This window comes from Macrosteles quadrilineatus, unplaced genomic scaffold (assembly GCF_028750875.1).
Source record: "Macrosteles quadrilineatus isolate MER2022 unplaced genomic scaffold, UCM_ALF_1.0 Scaffold_8__2_contigs__length_117827958, whole genome shotgun sequence".
Lineage (NCBI taxonomy): Eukaryota > Metazoa > Arthropoda > Insecta > Hemiptera > Cicadellidae > Macrosteles > Macrosteles quadrilineatus.
The window spans coordinates 38,880,455-38,893,874 of record NW_026542601.1 but is presented as its reverse complement, the minus strand read 5'-3'; the positions used below and the strand labels follow the sequence as shown (position 1 = coordinate 38,893,874).

The window sequence follows — 13,420 nt, the reverse complement described above, 5'->3', positions numbered from 1 at the left end:
TACTTATTTATTAAATGACGACCTTCATATATGAAAGTGAATAACGACGCCTTGTACGGCCTGAAGATGGTTCCTTGTGAACCGAAACTATAGTTACCACAAGCAGCATATTGGATTACTGAATGCAGGTATTTAAACCATTATAAATTATTTTTGTCAAATGAACTGTGATTTTTCAAAAACAATAATGTGGGAGCCTACTTATTATTAATAATGGGCAGAAATGGTTAAATATACAACAAATTTCAACACATTAGACTAAAAGAACATAATTAATAAAGTTTTCTAGGTATTTTTCTTGGACAGTGAGATTATGTTAGCGGAATCCTTTTGTGTTGGCGGTACAGTCACGGTTGGACCAAGCGAGGAGTCGGGCCATCGGAGGTCAGATTAGTGAGGTTCTACTGTATTGGAGTTCATTCTTTTAATGTCAGTAATGTGGTGGGTTGATGACAAATTGGGAGGCATTTGAATACCTGAGATTGCACTCACGATTATTATTCACTTAATAGTCTATGTTAGATTTTGTGGGTATAGAACAAAAGATAAAAATATTAATACAAGTTTTTTATTTTTATGTTTACATATTTAATAGTGGTGAATTTAAACATTGTTGAGTGCACAGGTGTGCTGTGGTTGAGGTTTAATATATTTGGACCTATCCAAAAGTAAAATAGTTTTCTGTGCTGCATTCTGTGGAAACAGTGTGGCACTATTTCAAATCATGACTAATACAGAATGTTGTTATTATTCACACCTACAAAACAGTTGGTGAAAGTAAACATATGTTTTTAAATTATATTTATTTGTAAACATTGTAGTTCCTAAAGTCTGTCATTGGACCCCTTAAAACCCTCTGGGGCGAAGCCCTTTTGACGGACCTGCACCAAACTTCACACAAACCATCCTTGAATAATGCCTGAATGTTTCATTACAATATGTCGAGCGGTTTAGGAGTCCATAGGGTATATACATACATACATATTATAGATATAGATTTGTTATTTTGATGTTTTTGCGGTAACAGGAAGTTTACTGTATTTTATTTTCCTGAATTTAATCATAAAAGCTTTTGTAAACTGATAATTATTTTGCAGCGCCTGTGTCGAGTGTTAGTTGGGTAGGCAACAACTGGCTCCAACACGGAGACATTCTGAACTTGTCAGTGTCGTGTAACGGCTCGGCTCCATTCCTGTACTGCTTCCAAGTGATGGTGGGAGAGTACAACGTCACAGGCAATGAGACGTGCAACCATGAGACACTTATAACAGGTGGGATACCAATCAATTTGTTTTAAAGATATTATTTTTAAAATTTTTCATAATGATTGGTAAAAGATGTATAGGCCTATCATGTTTTAAGCTGGAAAACACCAACAAGAAAACTGTGTAGTAGCGTAGTAGGCACACAAAAGCTTTGGAATATAAAAATTTCAAACTACAGATGAGAAAATAACTGTAATTACGTAAATTCTGTAATAAGAGAGATGAATTAAATAAATAATATAACTATGTGAAATATGAATATTGGTAATTCTGTAGTAAGGCAAATGAATAGCTAAAATCAAAAGGTAAATAAAACAATTGTGTGTGAAATGTAACATTTTAATGTACAAGTGGTCAGTAGCCACTACAACTTTTAAATAAACAATATCATAGTCTAATAGTAACAAAACAAGATTAGCCGAACTCAATAGAAACGCCAGCACAAGATGGTGACTGAAAATGGCCAAACCGATTGCTACAATATTTTTAAATGTTGCCCATCTGCCTGAAACAATCAACATGGCAAAGTGATTTTAAAAGCAGTGAAAAATTTGAAAAATAGTCTTTTAAAAGGTATTTACATATTTTTCTGATGACTCTCATGGGCTTTGCTTTATGGTGTATACATTTTGAAAAGGGGTTTTAATTTTCCTCACTCCCAAAACATAATTTCCCTATATCCTTAAATTCAATGATTGGCCATAACGGCTGGATTCTGATTAATTGTTGGCTGATTTGTTGTTGGTCAGCTAATTTGATGTATGAGGCTAGGTTTTCTTTTGAAAAATTTAAGATTCCTGTGGACAATTTTAGCAGCTTTAAAATTCATCCTACGACTTTCAGGGCAGCAGTGTTGAGGGACTTTTGTCTTCTCTACAAAACTTGTTTTTTATGTTCTTTTATCCTATAACTTATTTATTCATACTGAAAACTCTATACATAATTGGGACAACAATAATGACTAAAACGATAAATTATTGACATTCCAATAGCACAAATTAGTTTAAGAAACATCGCATTACAGTTGTAAAAGATAATGCTTACACTTCCAAATAGTTTACAAACAAATTACTCATAATTTACTCATAATTTATTGAATGAGTAATGCATTGCACATTACACATTACAAACTGTTGTCTGGGTTTGTAATAATTGATAACAATTATCAGTTAACTTTAACCACACCAATTATGATTCATCGTATAAGAGTGACCTTTGTGGGGTTTCCAATTCATCACTACATCATCATTTCTTTACCACATGTTTATACTGTCAATCTCAAAGTTAACATTAAACAAATGAAAGGTCAGACTAAGATGACACATAATAGACTGGTTCTAGAGATTTTTATTTTTTAGCATCTGTAAAAACATACACAAGCCATCTTGCCTACATTTTTTAAGAAGTTTTTGGGGATATTAAATAAGTCTGAAGATAGAGAATAAAAGTTTTGCATGAAAACAAATTGATTTACAGTAATTAGAAAAAAATACAGTACCTATAACATCTTTATATGATGGGTAATAATTGGTGTATGAATGAATGCATGAATGTTACTTCCGTTTGACTGTTTTATATGAATAATGACAGAAACAAAGATGTTTAAAATTCAACAAAATTATTAATTTTACTGATCCTAAAGGGCATCGTAAAGGCGTAAGGTCAAGGCGTCCTGACTTTACTGAATTGTAATATCATACAAGGCTTCTCACCTATATTGTAAAAGAGTTACCTAAGGAAATTAACGAAGAGGGGTGCGGGAAACTCAGATGGAAGGTTTGATGTTGTGTCCTCAACATTGATGCTACAATTTTTTCCATCCCTCATGAAAAGTCATAAAAAAGGTAGAAGGTGACAGATAAAAAAAATACCTTAAGCATGCATCATTTCCTCCAACTGTAACAATTGTATGTGGATTTTTTGGAGCACTATGGCATCCGTGGTTGTCCTCTTCAGTTTGTTTGCTCTTATTTGAGTGGTCGGTCACAATATGTAGATGTAAAAGGAAAGTATTCAAACTGTACTAAAGTTTTGACAGGGGTGCCTCAGGGCTCTGTTCTTGGCCCTTTGCTTTTTTTGGTGTCAGTTAATGACTTGCCACTTCATATTGAGGAATCCTCAACCACAATGTTTGCGGATGACACTACTTTTTTAACTGTACATTCAAATTACAATAGTCTTAAGATAGCTGTAGATAAAACAATGGAGCAAGCTGGTGTATGGTTTGGTGCTAATAACCTAGTTCTAAATGTAGACAAAACACAAAATCTTATTTGCCTAACAAAAAATAAGAATATAGGTTGTGAGGTAGTGGAAAACAAGGCTGTAAAGATTTTAGGTGTGCTTATTGATAGTGATCTATCCTGGTCTTCCCATGTTGATTATGTCTGTAAGAAGTTGTCTAGAGTGTTATACTTGTTAGATAATTTAAAAACTGTTGTACCTGATAAATATGTTAGAGAAGCCTATTTAACTTTTTTTAAATCTGTTTTAAGTGATGGTATGATTCTCTGGGGGCAATATTGTCAAGAAAGATTTACATGCAAAAATGGCCAAAACGTCAACTTTTAACACCAAAGAACTTCCCTGTAACCCACCTACCCCCCCCTCTTGTAAAACTTTTGGCGGCGCCCTTGTATGGAGCTATTATATCCACTAGCTCGTGCCACTAGGTTCCTCGAGTGTAGTTCTGTGTGTCAGCTATGGTGTTTTAATTTGTTTGCTATATATATTTACACACAATATGTCACACTAATAAGATTCTAACCTAATAACCGCTTTGGTACTGACTGTAGAATATTTGCAGATTGCCAGTTGATGCTGCCGCGGTACATCCACTACCCTGGTACTTACACAGTGTTGATCATCATCAGCAACTCCGTGTCCCACAAAGTCACTCCGGTGGGAGTAAATATATACGAGGGTGAGTGTAACTGCTAATGTATCATCAGATATCAGCCACAGATGGGGTGTGTGTTATTGAATAGGAACGATTGGTCATCGGTTGTAAGATGGTCCACCTCTTATTTATAGCATAAATACAGTGGTTAAATGTTACTATTTATTTGTTGTTCCTAGTATTTAGCATTCACAATTTTGAACTCCTTTTAGAAAACGGTTTAAACCCTGGTTTTGTTACTATCTAACTTCGACCTTTTGTTAGATAGTATAATTAATTAATAGCTCAATGACAAACGACATATATGTCTCAATTTGACTCTTATGTTCAAGATCAAACCAGCAATCTTCAGGTTTGAAATTTTGAGGGCATACTGACCCAGAAAAAAAGTCTATTTTCATTTTGTGTATTTTCATCTCTTTTTGAAAAGAAGACGTCTAATAAACCCCACTGTAAAACATATATTTACTCTTTTGGTCTTAAATAAAATAATTGTAGATGAAAACACAAATTTGCAAACTAAACAAGAATGTTTTTGGTATTAAATTTTTTTTAGTAAATAGTCATTTGTTATTAAAGGCTGAAAAATTTGTTTAAAAAAAAAATGGTGCGGATATTTCGGCTACCCATCTGTGAATATGTAGAAAAATGGAGGTAATATCTGCAACCCGTCTTTACAAATGTAACATCTTGTGCCCTTGAAATATTCTCAGATAAATAATTACATGTTTAGCGGGGTGTGCCAACATAAGGTACAGCACTAGTGTAGAATTTAATATTGTTTTCTTAAAAAGTAGTTAGCAACCACTTTAATACCAAAACCATTCTTGTGTAGTTTGCAAATTTGTGTTCTCATCTATTAATAAAATTAGAGTTTTGCCTGTACATTGCTCAGAACTATATATTTTTTTGTTATTTTTACGTTTTATGTATTAAAGAAGCCGAAACAAGTCTTATCTCAATTATTTCTGTTTGTCTGTCTGTCACGACCCAGAAAGCATTTTACGCGGCCTTCTCCCGAAAATCGAAAGTACCTATCAAGATTCAAATAATTTTAATAGATTCACTGGATTAGTGAGAGGGTCTTTAGCCAAAAAAATATGGCCTCAATACTTTGTAAATAAAATGACGGACGTCCAAAAACCCAATTTTTTGAGAGATTTTTTCAAGCTTTCTCCCAATGTTTATCACATACGTCATTTATGAAATACTAATCATCTGTTTGGAAAGTACGTCATCTATGAAATAACGAACAGCTGTTTGGATCAAGATGATTTTTTCTAGTTGTCAATGATATTTACATTAATTGTTGTTTACAAATACCGCAACCATTTCCGATCACTTTTTGTAAGCAAATCCAAACCAAGTGAGATTTAAAAGGTTTCCTTACATAACGGATTTAATTAATCGCAAGTGTACCGTGTTACCGTAAATTAAATTAAATAACTAGGCATCATCCAGGTCAGGAACCGGAGATTCTTTGTGTATCAAATTTTTCTTGAGTTTTGATAACCAGGAAAAAGACCGTGAATCAGTGTTGTATAGGGCTGGGAAACTTACATTTTTAAAATCATCGTCGCCAATAGAAACAAGGTTTCCACTCATTGACGGCGCTTCAATGGTGGTTGTGTAAACGCAGTGGGTTACTGTAACAGAGGTTTACGGATGATGCTAAACTCGCTTTGCCAATGTGTCACTTTCGGTTTCTACTCACTGCTATGTGCTGCAATCACTGGACCATACAGCCAATAGGCCCATAGCCCATCTCTTGGGTATGTAGGCCTACCTGTTTGGATACCAAAATTTTAGTTTATGCTATGAAAATGATAACACATTTGAGTAAAACATTTGTTAAGAAAACCATAATGAATTGTTTATGCTTTACATTGTTTATATATCAATAGTTTGTGGCCTATTTATTGTAAATTACCAATTTAAATTGTCTTTAGTACTTCATTTCATATAGTATGCCGTCATTTAGACACCATTACGGGTCATCTTTGGATTAAGCAAATATAAATTGTTATCGCAGACGGCATTATCACTGCACGACAAGTAAATACGATTATGATAAAATTGGATGACACTAACAAAGATTTCAAATACGGTACTAATTGTATATGAACTTTGCTTTGGTTAAAGCGTAGCAAATGCCCTAATTAAATTCTGCATTTTTGTGTGTATGTCGTATGTCTGTTGGTAAAGCATTAATGTCCTTATTTCTCTTGTGTTTCACAGAAAAATGAAAATGTCAACCCGAAATGAAGTGTTCAATGGTGAGGTTGAGGTAGTATTTTAACTACTTGTAACCAGTGCATGGAAAGTAACTTTCAATTATAGGCCTACCTTTAGGCTATGCCCCATGGATCTACAAAGCTTTTTTTTTAGTTTAATCATTGGATATAACATATGGACCAACACAATACGGGTGACATTTAATTTTGAAGTATTTGTTTTGGCCTGAAACTGTCAGATATTATATTTGCGAAGGTTTATATGTCCCATAATGGTTTTTCCAGCATATCTGGAAATATGCAAACCAACTGCTGTTTTGAATATAAGAAGGTTTCAACTGACTACAAGATCCCCGTCCGTAGAACGGGCACACAGCTAGTCAAAAATAAAATTAAAAACAGTATTTATACATGTAATTCTTTCAGTGAAAAAGCACCCCCAGTTGTCAGTGATCGTGGTTCCCGTGGTGTGTTCAGGGATAGCTGTCATCTTGATAATCTTCGGAGCTGCCTACTACATGCAAAGCCGGCATAGGTAAGAGGAGTTTTGTGTTAACTATTGAAAATAAAATCTACTCATGGAACAATAGTGCAAGTGAAACAGCTGATACACTTCTTCAACCCTTTTAGTGCAGGTTCCCCTTTTCTCTGTAGGTTTTCCAGAAAATAGTTTAAATTACTTAGCTCTGTCAAGAAATCCTATGTCAGTAGAACACAACTACAGTATCAGACTACACTAGCGTCCATCTTCAAAAATGACAAAAACATCTAGTCATCAATTCAAGTTCGTTAGGTCTGTCAGAACCATTGAAATAAACACATAACACAAACATATGACAGAGATAGCTAATTTAAACCATTTGAGCCTAAATTCTGATTTAGGGACCCAAAGGATATTAAACAATGAAATTAAATTTTACATCACCTCTCTCTTGATTCTGGTACATTTGGAAAGCAGTACCAGGTCACTGAGAACCGTCTAAAAAGTCTCTATTTTGTGACAATTAGTGGAAATACCATATTAGAGAGTCTAATTTATTTCTGAAAAAATACAACCAACTTCAAACGCTCTAAAAAGAATAATATAATTTCAATAAAGTAAACTTTTGTATTAGTCAAGCTCACGTATTTTAAGTCGGCACGGCCCTATTATGATTTTTCATACAAAATAGAAAGAGGATGTCCAAATTGCAGGTGACTATCTATAACTAAAGGTGTTAATCTGCATGTATTTTTCATAGTAATGCGTTGGGTGTTATTTTATTACCGTAACCAAAGACTCATTATAGTGGTATTAACGAGTATCTTTAAAAAGATTATAATGCATTTAAATGTTTCTAACATGGAAAAGTAACGTTTTAATATTAAACTAGCTTCTTTTCCCTATCATAATATCAAAATAAATTATTTTCCTATTCATATAGAACATTTGTGTGTGTTATTTTCATAATGCGTTCATTCTGAAGTAAACATAAAATACAAGAAAATACTTCCTTTGATATATAAACAAAACAGTTCAGTATGTTTTTTATATATTTATTTTATCCAGATACAATTGATTGATTTTCAAAATACACACACAATATTTTATTTTAATCATATTTGCAGTTAGAGCCGCGCCGCGCCGACTTGAAATACGTGAGCTTGACTAATACAAAAGTTTACTTAATTGAAATTATTTCATTCTTTTTAGAGCGTTTGAAGTCGGTTGTATTTTTTACAGAAATAAATTATTTCATGATTTTTAGTGACTGTATAATTTGTTATATAATAATTACTTGAGGTTTTTTGATAAGCAAAACTGTTTGAAACAATCAAAAGTGCCACAGAACAATCATTATTTTAAAACTGCTTGAGTCACCTGTTCAGGTTACATAATCAATGGGTATAAAAATAAAACATTTTTAGATATTCCTTAAAAAACAAAGAGTTGTCCATTAAATTAGGTCTAATGAAAATCTAAATGTCTTTTTGAAATGTCAGACATCATCTTTTCCTGCAATCGGTGTACTTCTACATTATAAAAAGAAATAGAAATACATTAACGTCTCAAGCCTTTTGGGACAATATGAAAGTTATTCCTCAGCTACCAGCACTAAAAAATCTCTCAAAAGTAGAAAATTGGTTGTTATCACGTATATTACCTTTGGAAAATAGATATATGAAAGATTGGTTCAGCTAAAAGTGGTGTAAGCCGGGTAGGTGGTTTTGTTTGCTCAAGATGTAGTCGAAATTGCAAATCAGCTTCTTCTAGGACTTTCCGAAGCAGGCGTAATAGTATTGATATGATATGATATAGCAACTGGGTAGAGAATATTAATAAACATTCCACATCTGCAAATTCATGTTTAGTAAGTAATTAAAATATTTAACACTTTTAAGACGATTGACGATTATGCACCCTCACATTTCATAGGTCATGTAAGGAATAATTGCATTTAATTTATATTTAGACCTGTTTTACGAATGCTTTGGTTTTCACAATACACCTTAATTTGTCAATATCATACAGCTATTCACTGAAACATGTATGTTTTTATAAGTCAGAATATTCAATACTAAAAACAGAATTACTGTATCCACAAATCAGGTCAAACCTTAAAATACCCTTTTTATAGTAACCAAAACAAAATGCATTTTTTCAATGTAATTTATTTAGGCTCCATGGCAAGAAATAGTTTATTAGTCAATATGAAGCAACTGTTTCATGAATTGTCTGTAGCTTCATTTAAATGGTTTCAACTAACAGCTGTAGGAATGTTATTATTATTTATTGCTTTCTCTGCACAGATAAAAACAAAATAAATGTTGAATATTTGTGGTTTTCAGCATTTTTCACCGAAACAAATATTACACTTAAACATAATATATATATGGGACCAAATAGAAACTCTTCTGGTTATTTTGGTGGTGGAACCACGCTGATTGGTAAAAGAATCACAGAGAAATTGGTGAACATACATAGAAAAAAAACATCGCCACAAACAAATTAAAAGCCCTCCTCCTTTTGTTGGTATTGGGGAAGTCAGTTAAAAAGGCTATTGATAGGTATCAGGGCATTTTTCTTATCCAAAAGATCTCCTAAACTTGACCAAAAGGTTTATTTCTGCAAATAATGTCCTTAAACACAAAGCTGGAGATATTAGCTTATCATGTAATCTTACTGTAACAAAACAACATCCATTGCAAAACAAATTACAATCAATTCTATATGAGTATGATTGTGTGTTGTTTGAAGCAAAAAATTATAGAAGGATGAGTTAAAACCATGTTATTTACTTGACAGACAAAACATAGACAGGAAAATGTTTGAAAGCCCAATGGTCTGTCTAATCTCACTATGTTTCAGATATACGATAGAAGTTGCTGACTTTGACTTCGCCCAGGCTAACGACTTGGAGTACATGACGTTTGGACAACGTCTGAAAGCAGCGCTGAACAACTACCTCAACCGACCTGACCAGTACGTTAACGATCCCTTCCACAACATTAACGAGTGTCGTAAATACGGCAGCATACAGTGACTACGTAAGTCACTGTGTTGTCCGTTTGTGTCTTGACGTTTCATTTCACTTTGAATGAGTTAGTTTTTGTTATAAAGGTTGTGTAAAGACAATGTTATTAGTCACTGAAATCACGGAAATTGCTGAATGATCTCAAAAACTGAAAAATAACAAGACAGATTATGTAGTTTTTTTTTGTAAATTATCTAGGCACAATAATAATAATCTAGGTTGCTTTTTGTAGTAATTATTTAGTTAAAGAAAAAACAACCATACATTGTAGGTTTTTATTACTCATATTTTTAAATAAATTAATATCACCTCTCATAACAGAAAAAGTACCACTATGCTTATCACAAATGAGTTTACTATAAATTTTCACTGAAAAGGTACAGATTTTTTTCTTAAAGAACATTAGAATCATTTGTTTGAACGTGAAAGTTTTGATTAAATTAATCTAATGATCAGACTGAACAGTTACCAACCTGTAAAAACATAAACTACAGTTTTCGTAACTTTTTACTTACAACATTTGTTAATATGATTTCTGTTCTTTTTCAAATCTTATTCTAACTCAAATATAGTAAAAATAATCGTTGCTTAAGAATGAATACCCCGTATCTACCCATTTTTGCATGGAAGCCCTGCACTAACCCACTGATGCTTAAGTAAATCGTTGAATCGCACCTACGAGCACCAGAGTTGCATTCAGTCTTTAGTGGCACTCGTCTCAGCTGGCCGATGGTGACATTGCGCTTTACTAACGAGTTGCACAGACAAGTCATTCTACATGCATGGATTCAATTCCCGTATGTGTGCAATCCATATTAAGCTTACTAACTAATGTGTGGTTTAGCCAGTGGGAGGGCCCACCTTAAATATACGTGTCCGGCTTGGGTGGAAGTTTTGAGAGAATTAGTGAGTTTAATAGGAATTGCACACACACTCCTGTTTTACTTCTTATTACACAAATATAGAGGAGGAGGACACAGTTATTTTGTTTTTGATCTAATTAAATAAGCACATTTCTTGTTGAAAGAGACAAGAAAAAATAGATAACCTAAAAAAGGAATTGATAAAGAAATCGTCAAACTTATCAAATATGCAGAATATCAAATCAGCAGATACGAGGTATCACTTCTTAAGCAACGTTAGGATTCTTCACTTGGCTAATGAAAAGGCATCGTACGGTAATTCTTTAGTGTAAATTATTGTTTTACACCTTAGTCAAATTCTAGAAATAAAGAACCTCTTTCTTCCAGCAATTGTGAGATAGACGCTTTGTCAAAAATCGAAAACACTTCCAAACTGAGCGGAGATAAAGTCTTAGGTCTGGACAAAGACACTCAAACCCCGACGAGGAGGGATTCTAAGCCTGACGACGGATATGATAAAGGAAATCAAAGTTGTAGTGGTGAATCTCAAAAAGAGATTCTTGACGTAAAATCTTTGGCTGGTGGTGTATTATCAGAGCAAAGTGAAAAATCAGATTTTCCCACTGACCCTAATTCTGATGATTCAGATTCAAATATTTCATCCAATACGACTTCGACGGTTACGTTAGAATCGACCAGCACTCTGAATGATGGGTGAGATAAGATGTGTGAAGCTTGGGTGCCTAAACAGCTTATTTTGGGTATCTGTTTATCTGCCGGTTTTTGGTTTGGGTTATGTAAAAACTAGGTTTTCTAGATTTAAAATCATATTTATTAGCACATAACATACAGAGTTTACAGATAAATGTACAGATAATTCGTCATTCTTCTTATAACATTTATAATAGTCCTTTCTTAAAACTAATAACAGTCTTAAAAGTATTTAACTGGTAATGATAACAAAAAAATTGATTACATTTGGTAAACCACTTTAGGCATAAAATAGATTTGTTAGGTTGGACTAAGTGTTTACCAGTTTCGGACAAGATAGCACCAAAAGTTGACAAATGTTTGTGGAGGATTGGGCCAGAGATTGCCGAAGTGATTGGAATTTTTTTTCGCCTCCAAGGGTTATTTCATGCACATTTTTTATCAAAAGATTTGTCTAAAGTGTACCTCCTTTGCGTCATTTAATTGCCGCCAATGATTTATAATGACTCAATTGGATTTATAATGGTCAATTGTTTGTACCTTTTACGTCGTCAATCCACTGTCTATTAAATTTATAGTTTCGTAGCCTAATACAATTTTCAAATCTCGTAAGATTGTCAAAAACGCATATTTTTTATTACAAGAAAGAGAAGATACACCTACATTTAAACAAAAACTGCAATCATGATCGAGTGGCTAGTCCAAAACAAAATGAAGTGAAGACAACACCAAACCAAAATGATATAAAGTTACATGACCCTATTATCAGATAAACTAGCTCACATCGTCTCAATGGAGCACATTGATGATCTTAATTTATGCACAACTTTCGCAAAATGTTAGATTATAACTAACGCTATAATTTAATGACAAGGATATCAAATACATAGATATAGAGTTAAGAAAAGTCTAAAGATATAGGCCTAGTCAAAAGTTTTCAAAACCGATTCTTAGTACCTCTTGTATTTTATGCCAGAATCTAAGTTAAGATTTAAAGTATTTGTTTATGTATAATGTTAATGAAATCCAAGAATATTTGTTGACGTATTTCGTTTTTCTTGCCTTATCCACTCACTTTTGCAACTGTTTGCGGTCACTTTTGCAACAATGTTTTTTTCTCTTGCTGTGTTGCTCCTGTATTGCTGTATTCCTGTATTGCTTTGAGTCTGTAGTATTTGAGTATTTTATTTTTGATTGGTGAAGGTGAACTTTACATACACTTTCCTCTTCTTAGTAATATCATTGATGTTGTAGTGTAAACACATGTATTTATTCAATATTCACCGATTCATTAAATGCTACAAGTCTTTAGCAAAAGGTATTTGTTTTAATGTATTTCAGCAGCCAATATGTTCAGTGCAGGATTGGTTTTAGGATTTTAATTCAATCAACAATCTATTATATAATTTAATTTTGCTTGTTTGTAGGCAATTTTAAAGTTTTTTGTAAGGGAATAGTAAAAAAAACTCGGTCTCGTTACTGTCTAGCGTTGATCTTTTAACCCAAATAACTCAATTGGGTCAAGTTACGATCTCGCTTGGAATCTAACCAGTTCGAAGGTGAGTACTATAACTACTCGCCTACCCAGACGATTAATGGGGATTTCCAAAGCTTAGGCTTGATTTTTCTTCCCTTGAGCTTGAGCTTTTGAAATTTCAGAATTTACTTCATCCTACGTTCAAAATCAATTACTCTAAAATCTTTAAACTGATTAAATGTGACAGTAGCAACAAAACTATACCTGGGTGTTAAAAATCATGGGTAAAAATAAGCGTGTCATTCCTGATTTTGTGATTTTTAATTGCTAAAGCAACACATCATTACCATAATATCAAGAAAGTCATTTCAACTCCTCTCCTCCATTGTACACAGACCTGGTGTTTATAAAAACAGATTTTTTTTATAATAATTTGTGGGAACAACGCGATTACAG

At 33.2% G+C, this 13,420-nt stretch overlaps 1 protein-coding gene across 3 annotated transcripts in view; it reads left to right on the top strand.

Moving 5' to 3' along the window:
- The window catches only part of LOC129000137 (uncharacterized), a 29,214-nt gene that overhangs the window by 14,331 nt on the left and 1,463 nt on the right, over positions 1-13,420 (top strand). Inside the window, exons 6-10 of one of the 3 annotated variants that reach the window (XM_054427060.1) lie at positions 1,098-1,271; positions 4,072-4,188; positions 6,825-6,933; positions 9,748-9,861; positions 11,164-11,490. In XM_054427060.1, the coding sequence (XP_054283035.1) occupies positions 1,098-1,271; positions 4,072-4,188; positions 6,825-6,933; positions 9,748-9,861; positions 11,164-11,490 (841 nt within the window). Of the gene's footprint in view, positions 1-1,097; positions 1,272-4,071; positions 4,189-6,824; positions 6,934-9,747; positions 9,927-11,163; positions 11,491-13,420 lie in introns of all 3 variants that reach the window. The other 2 variants (XM_054427064.1, XM_054427061.1) reach the window with 2 other exon arrangements.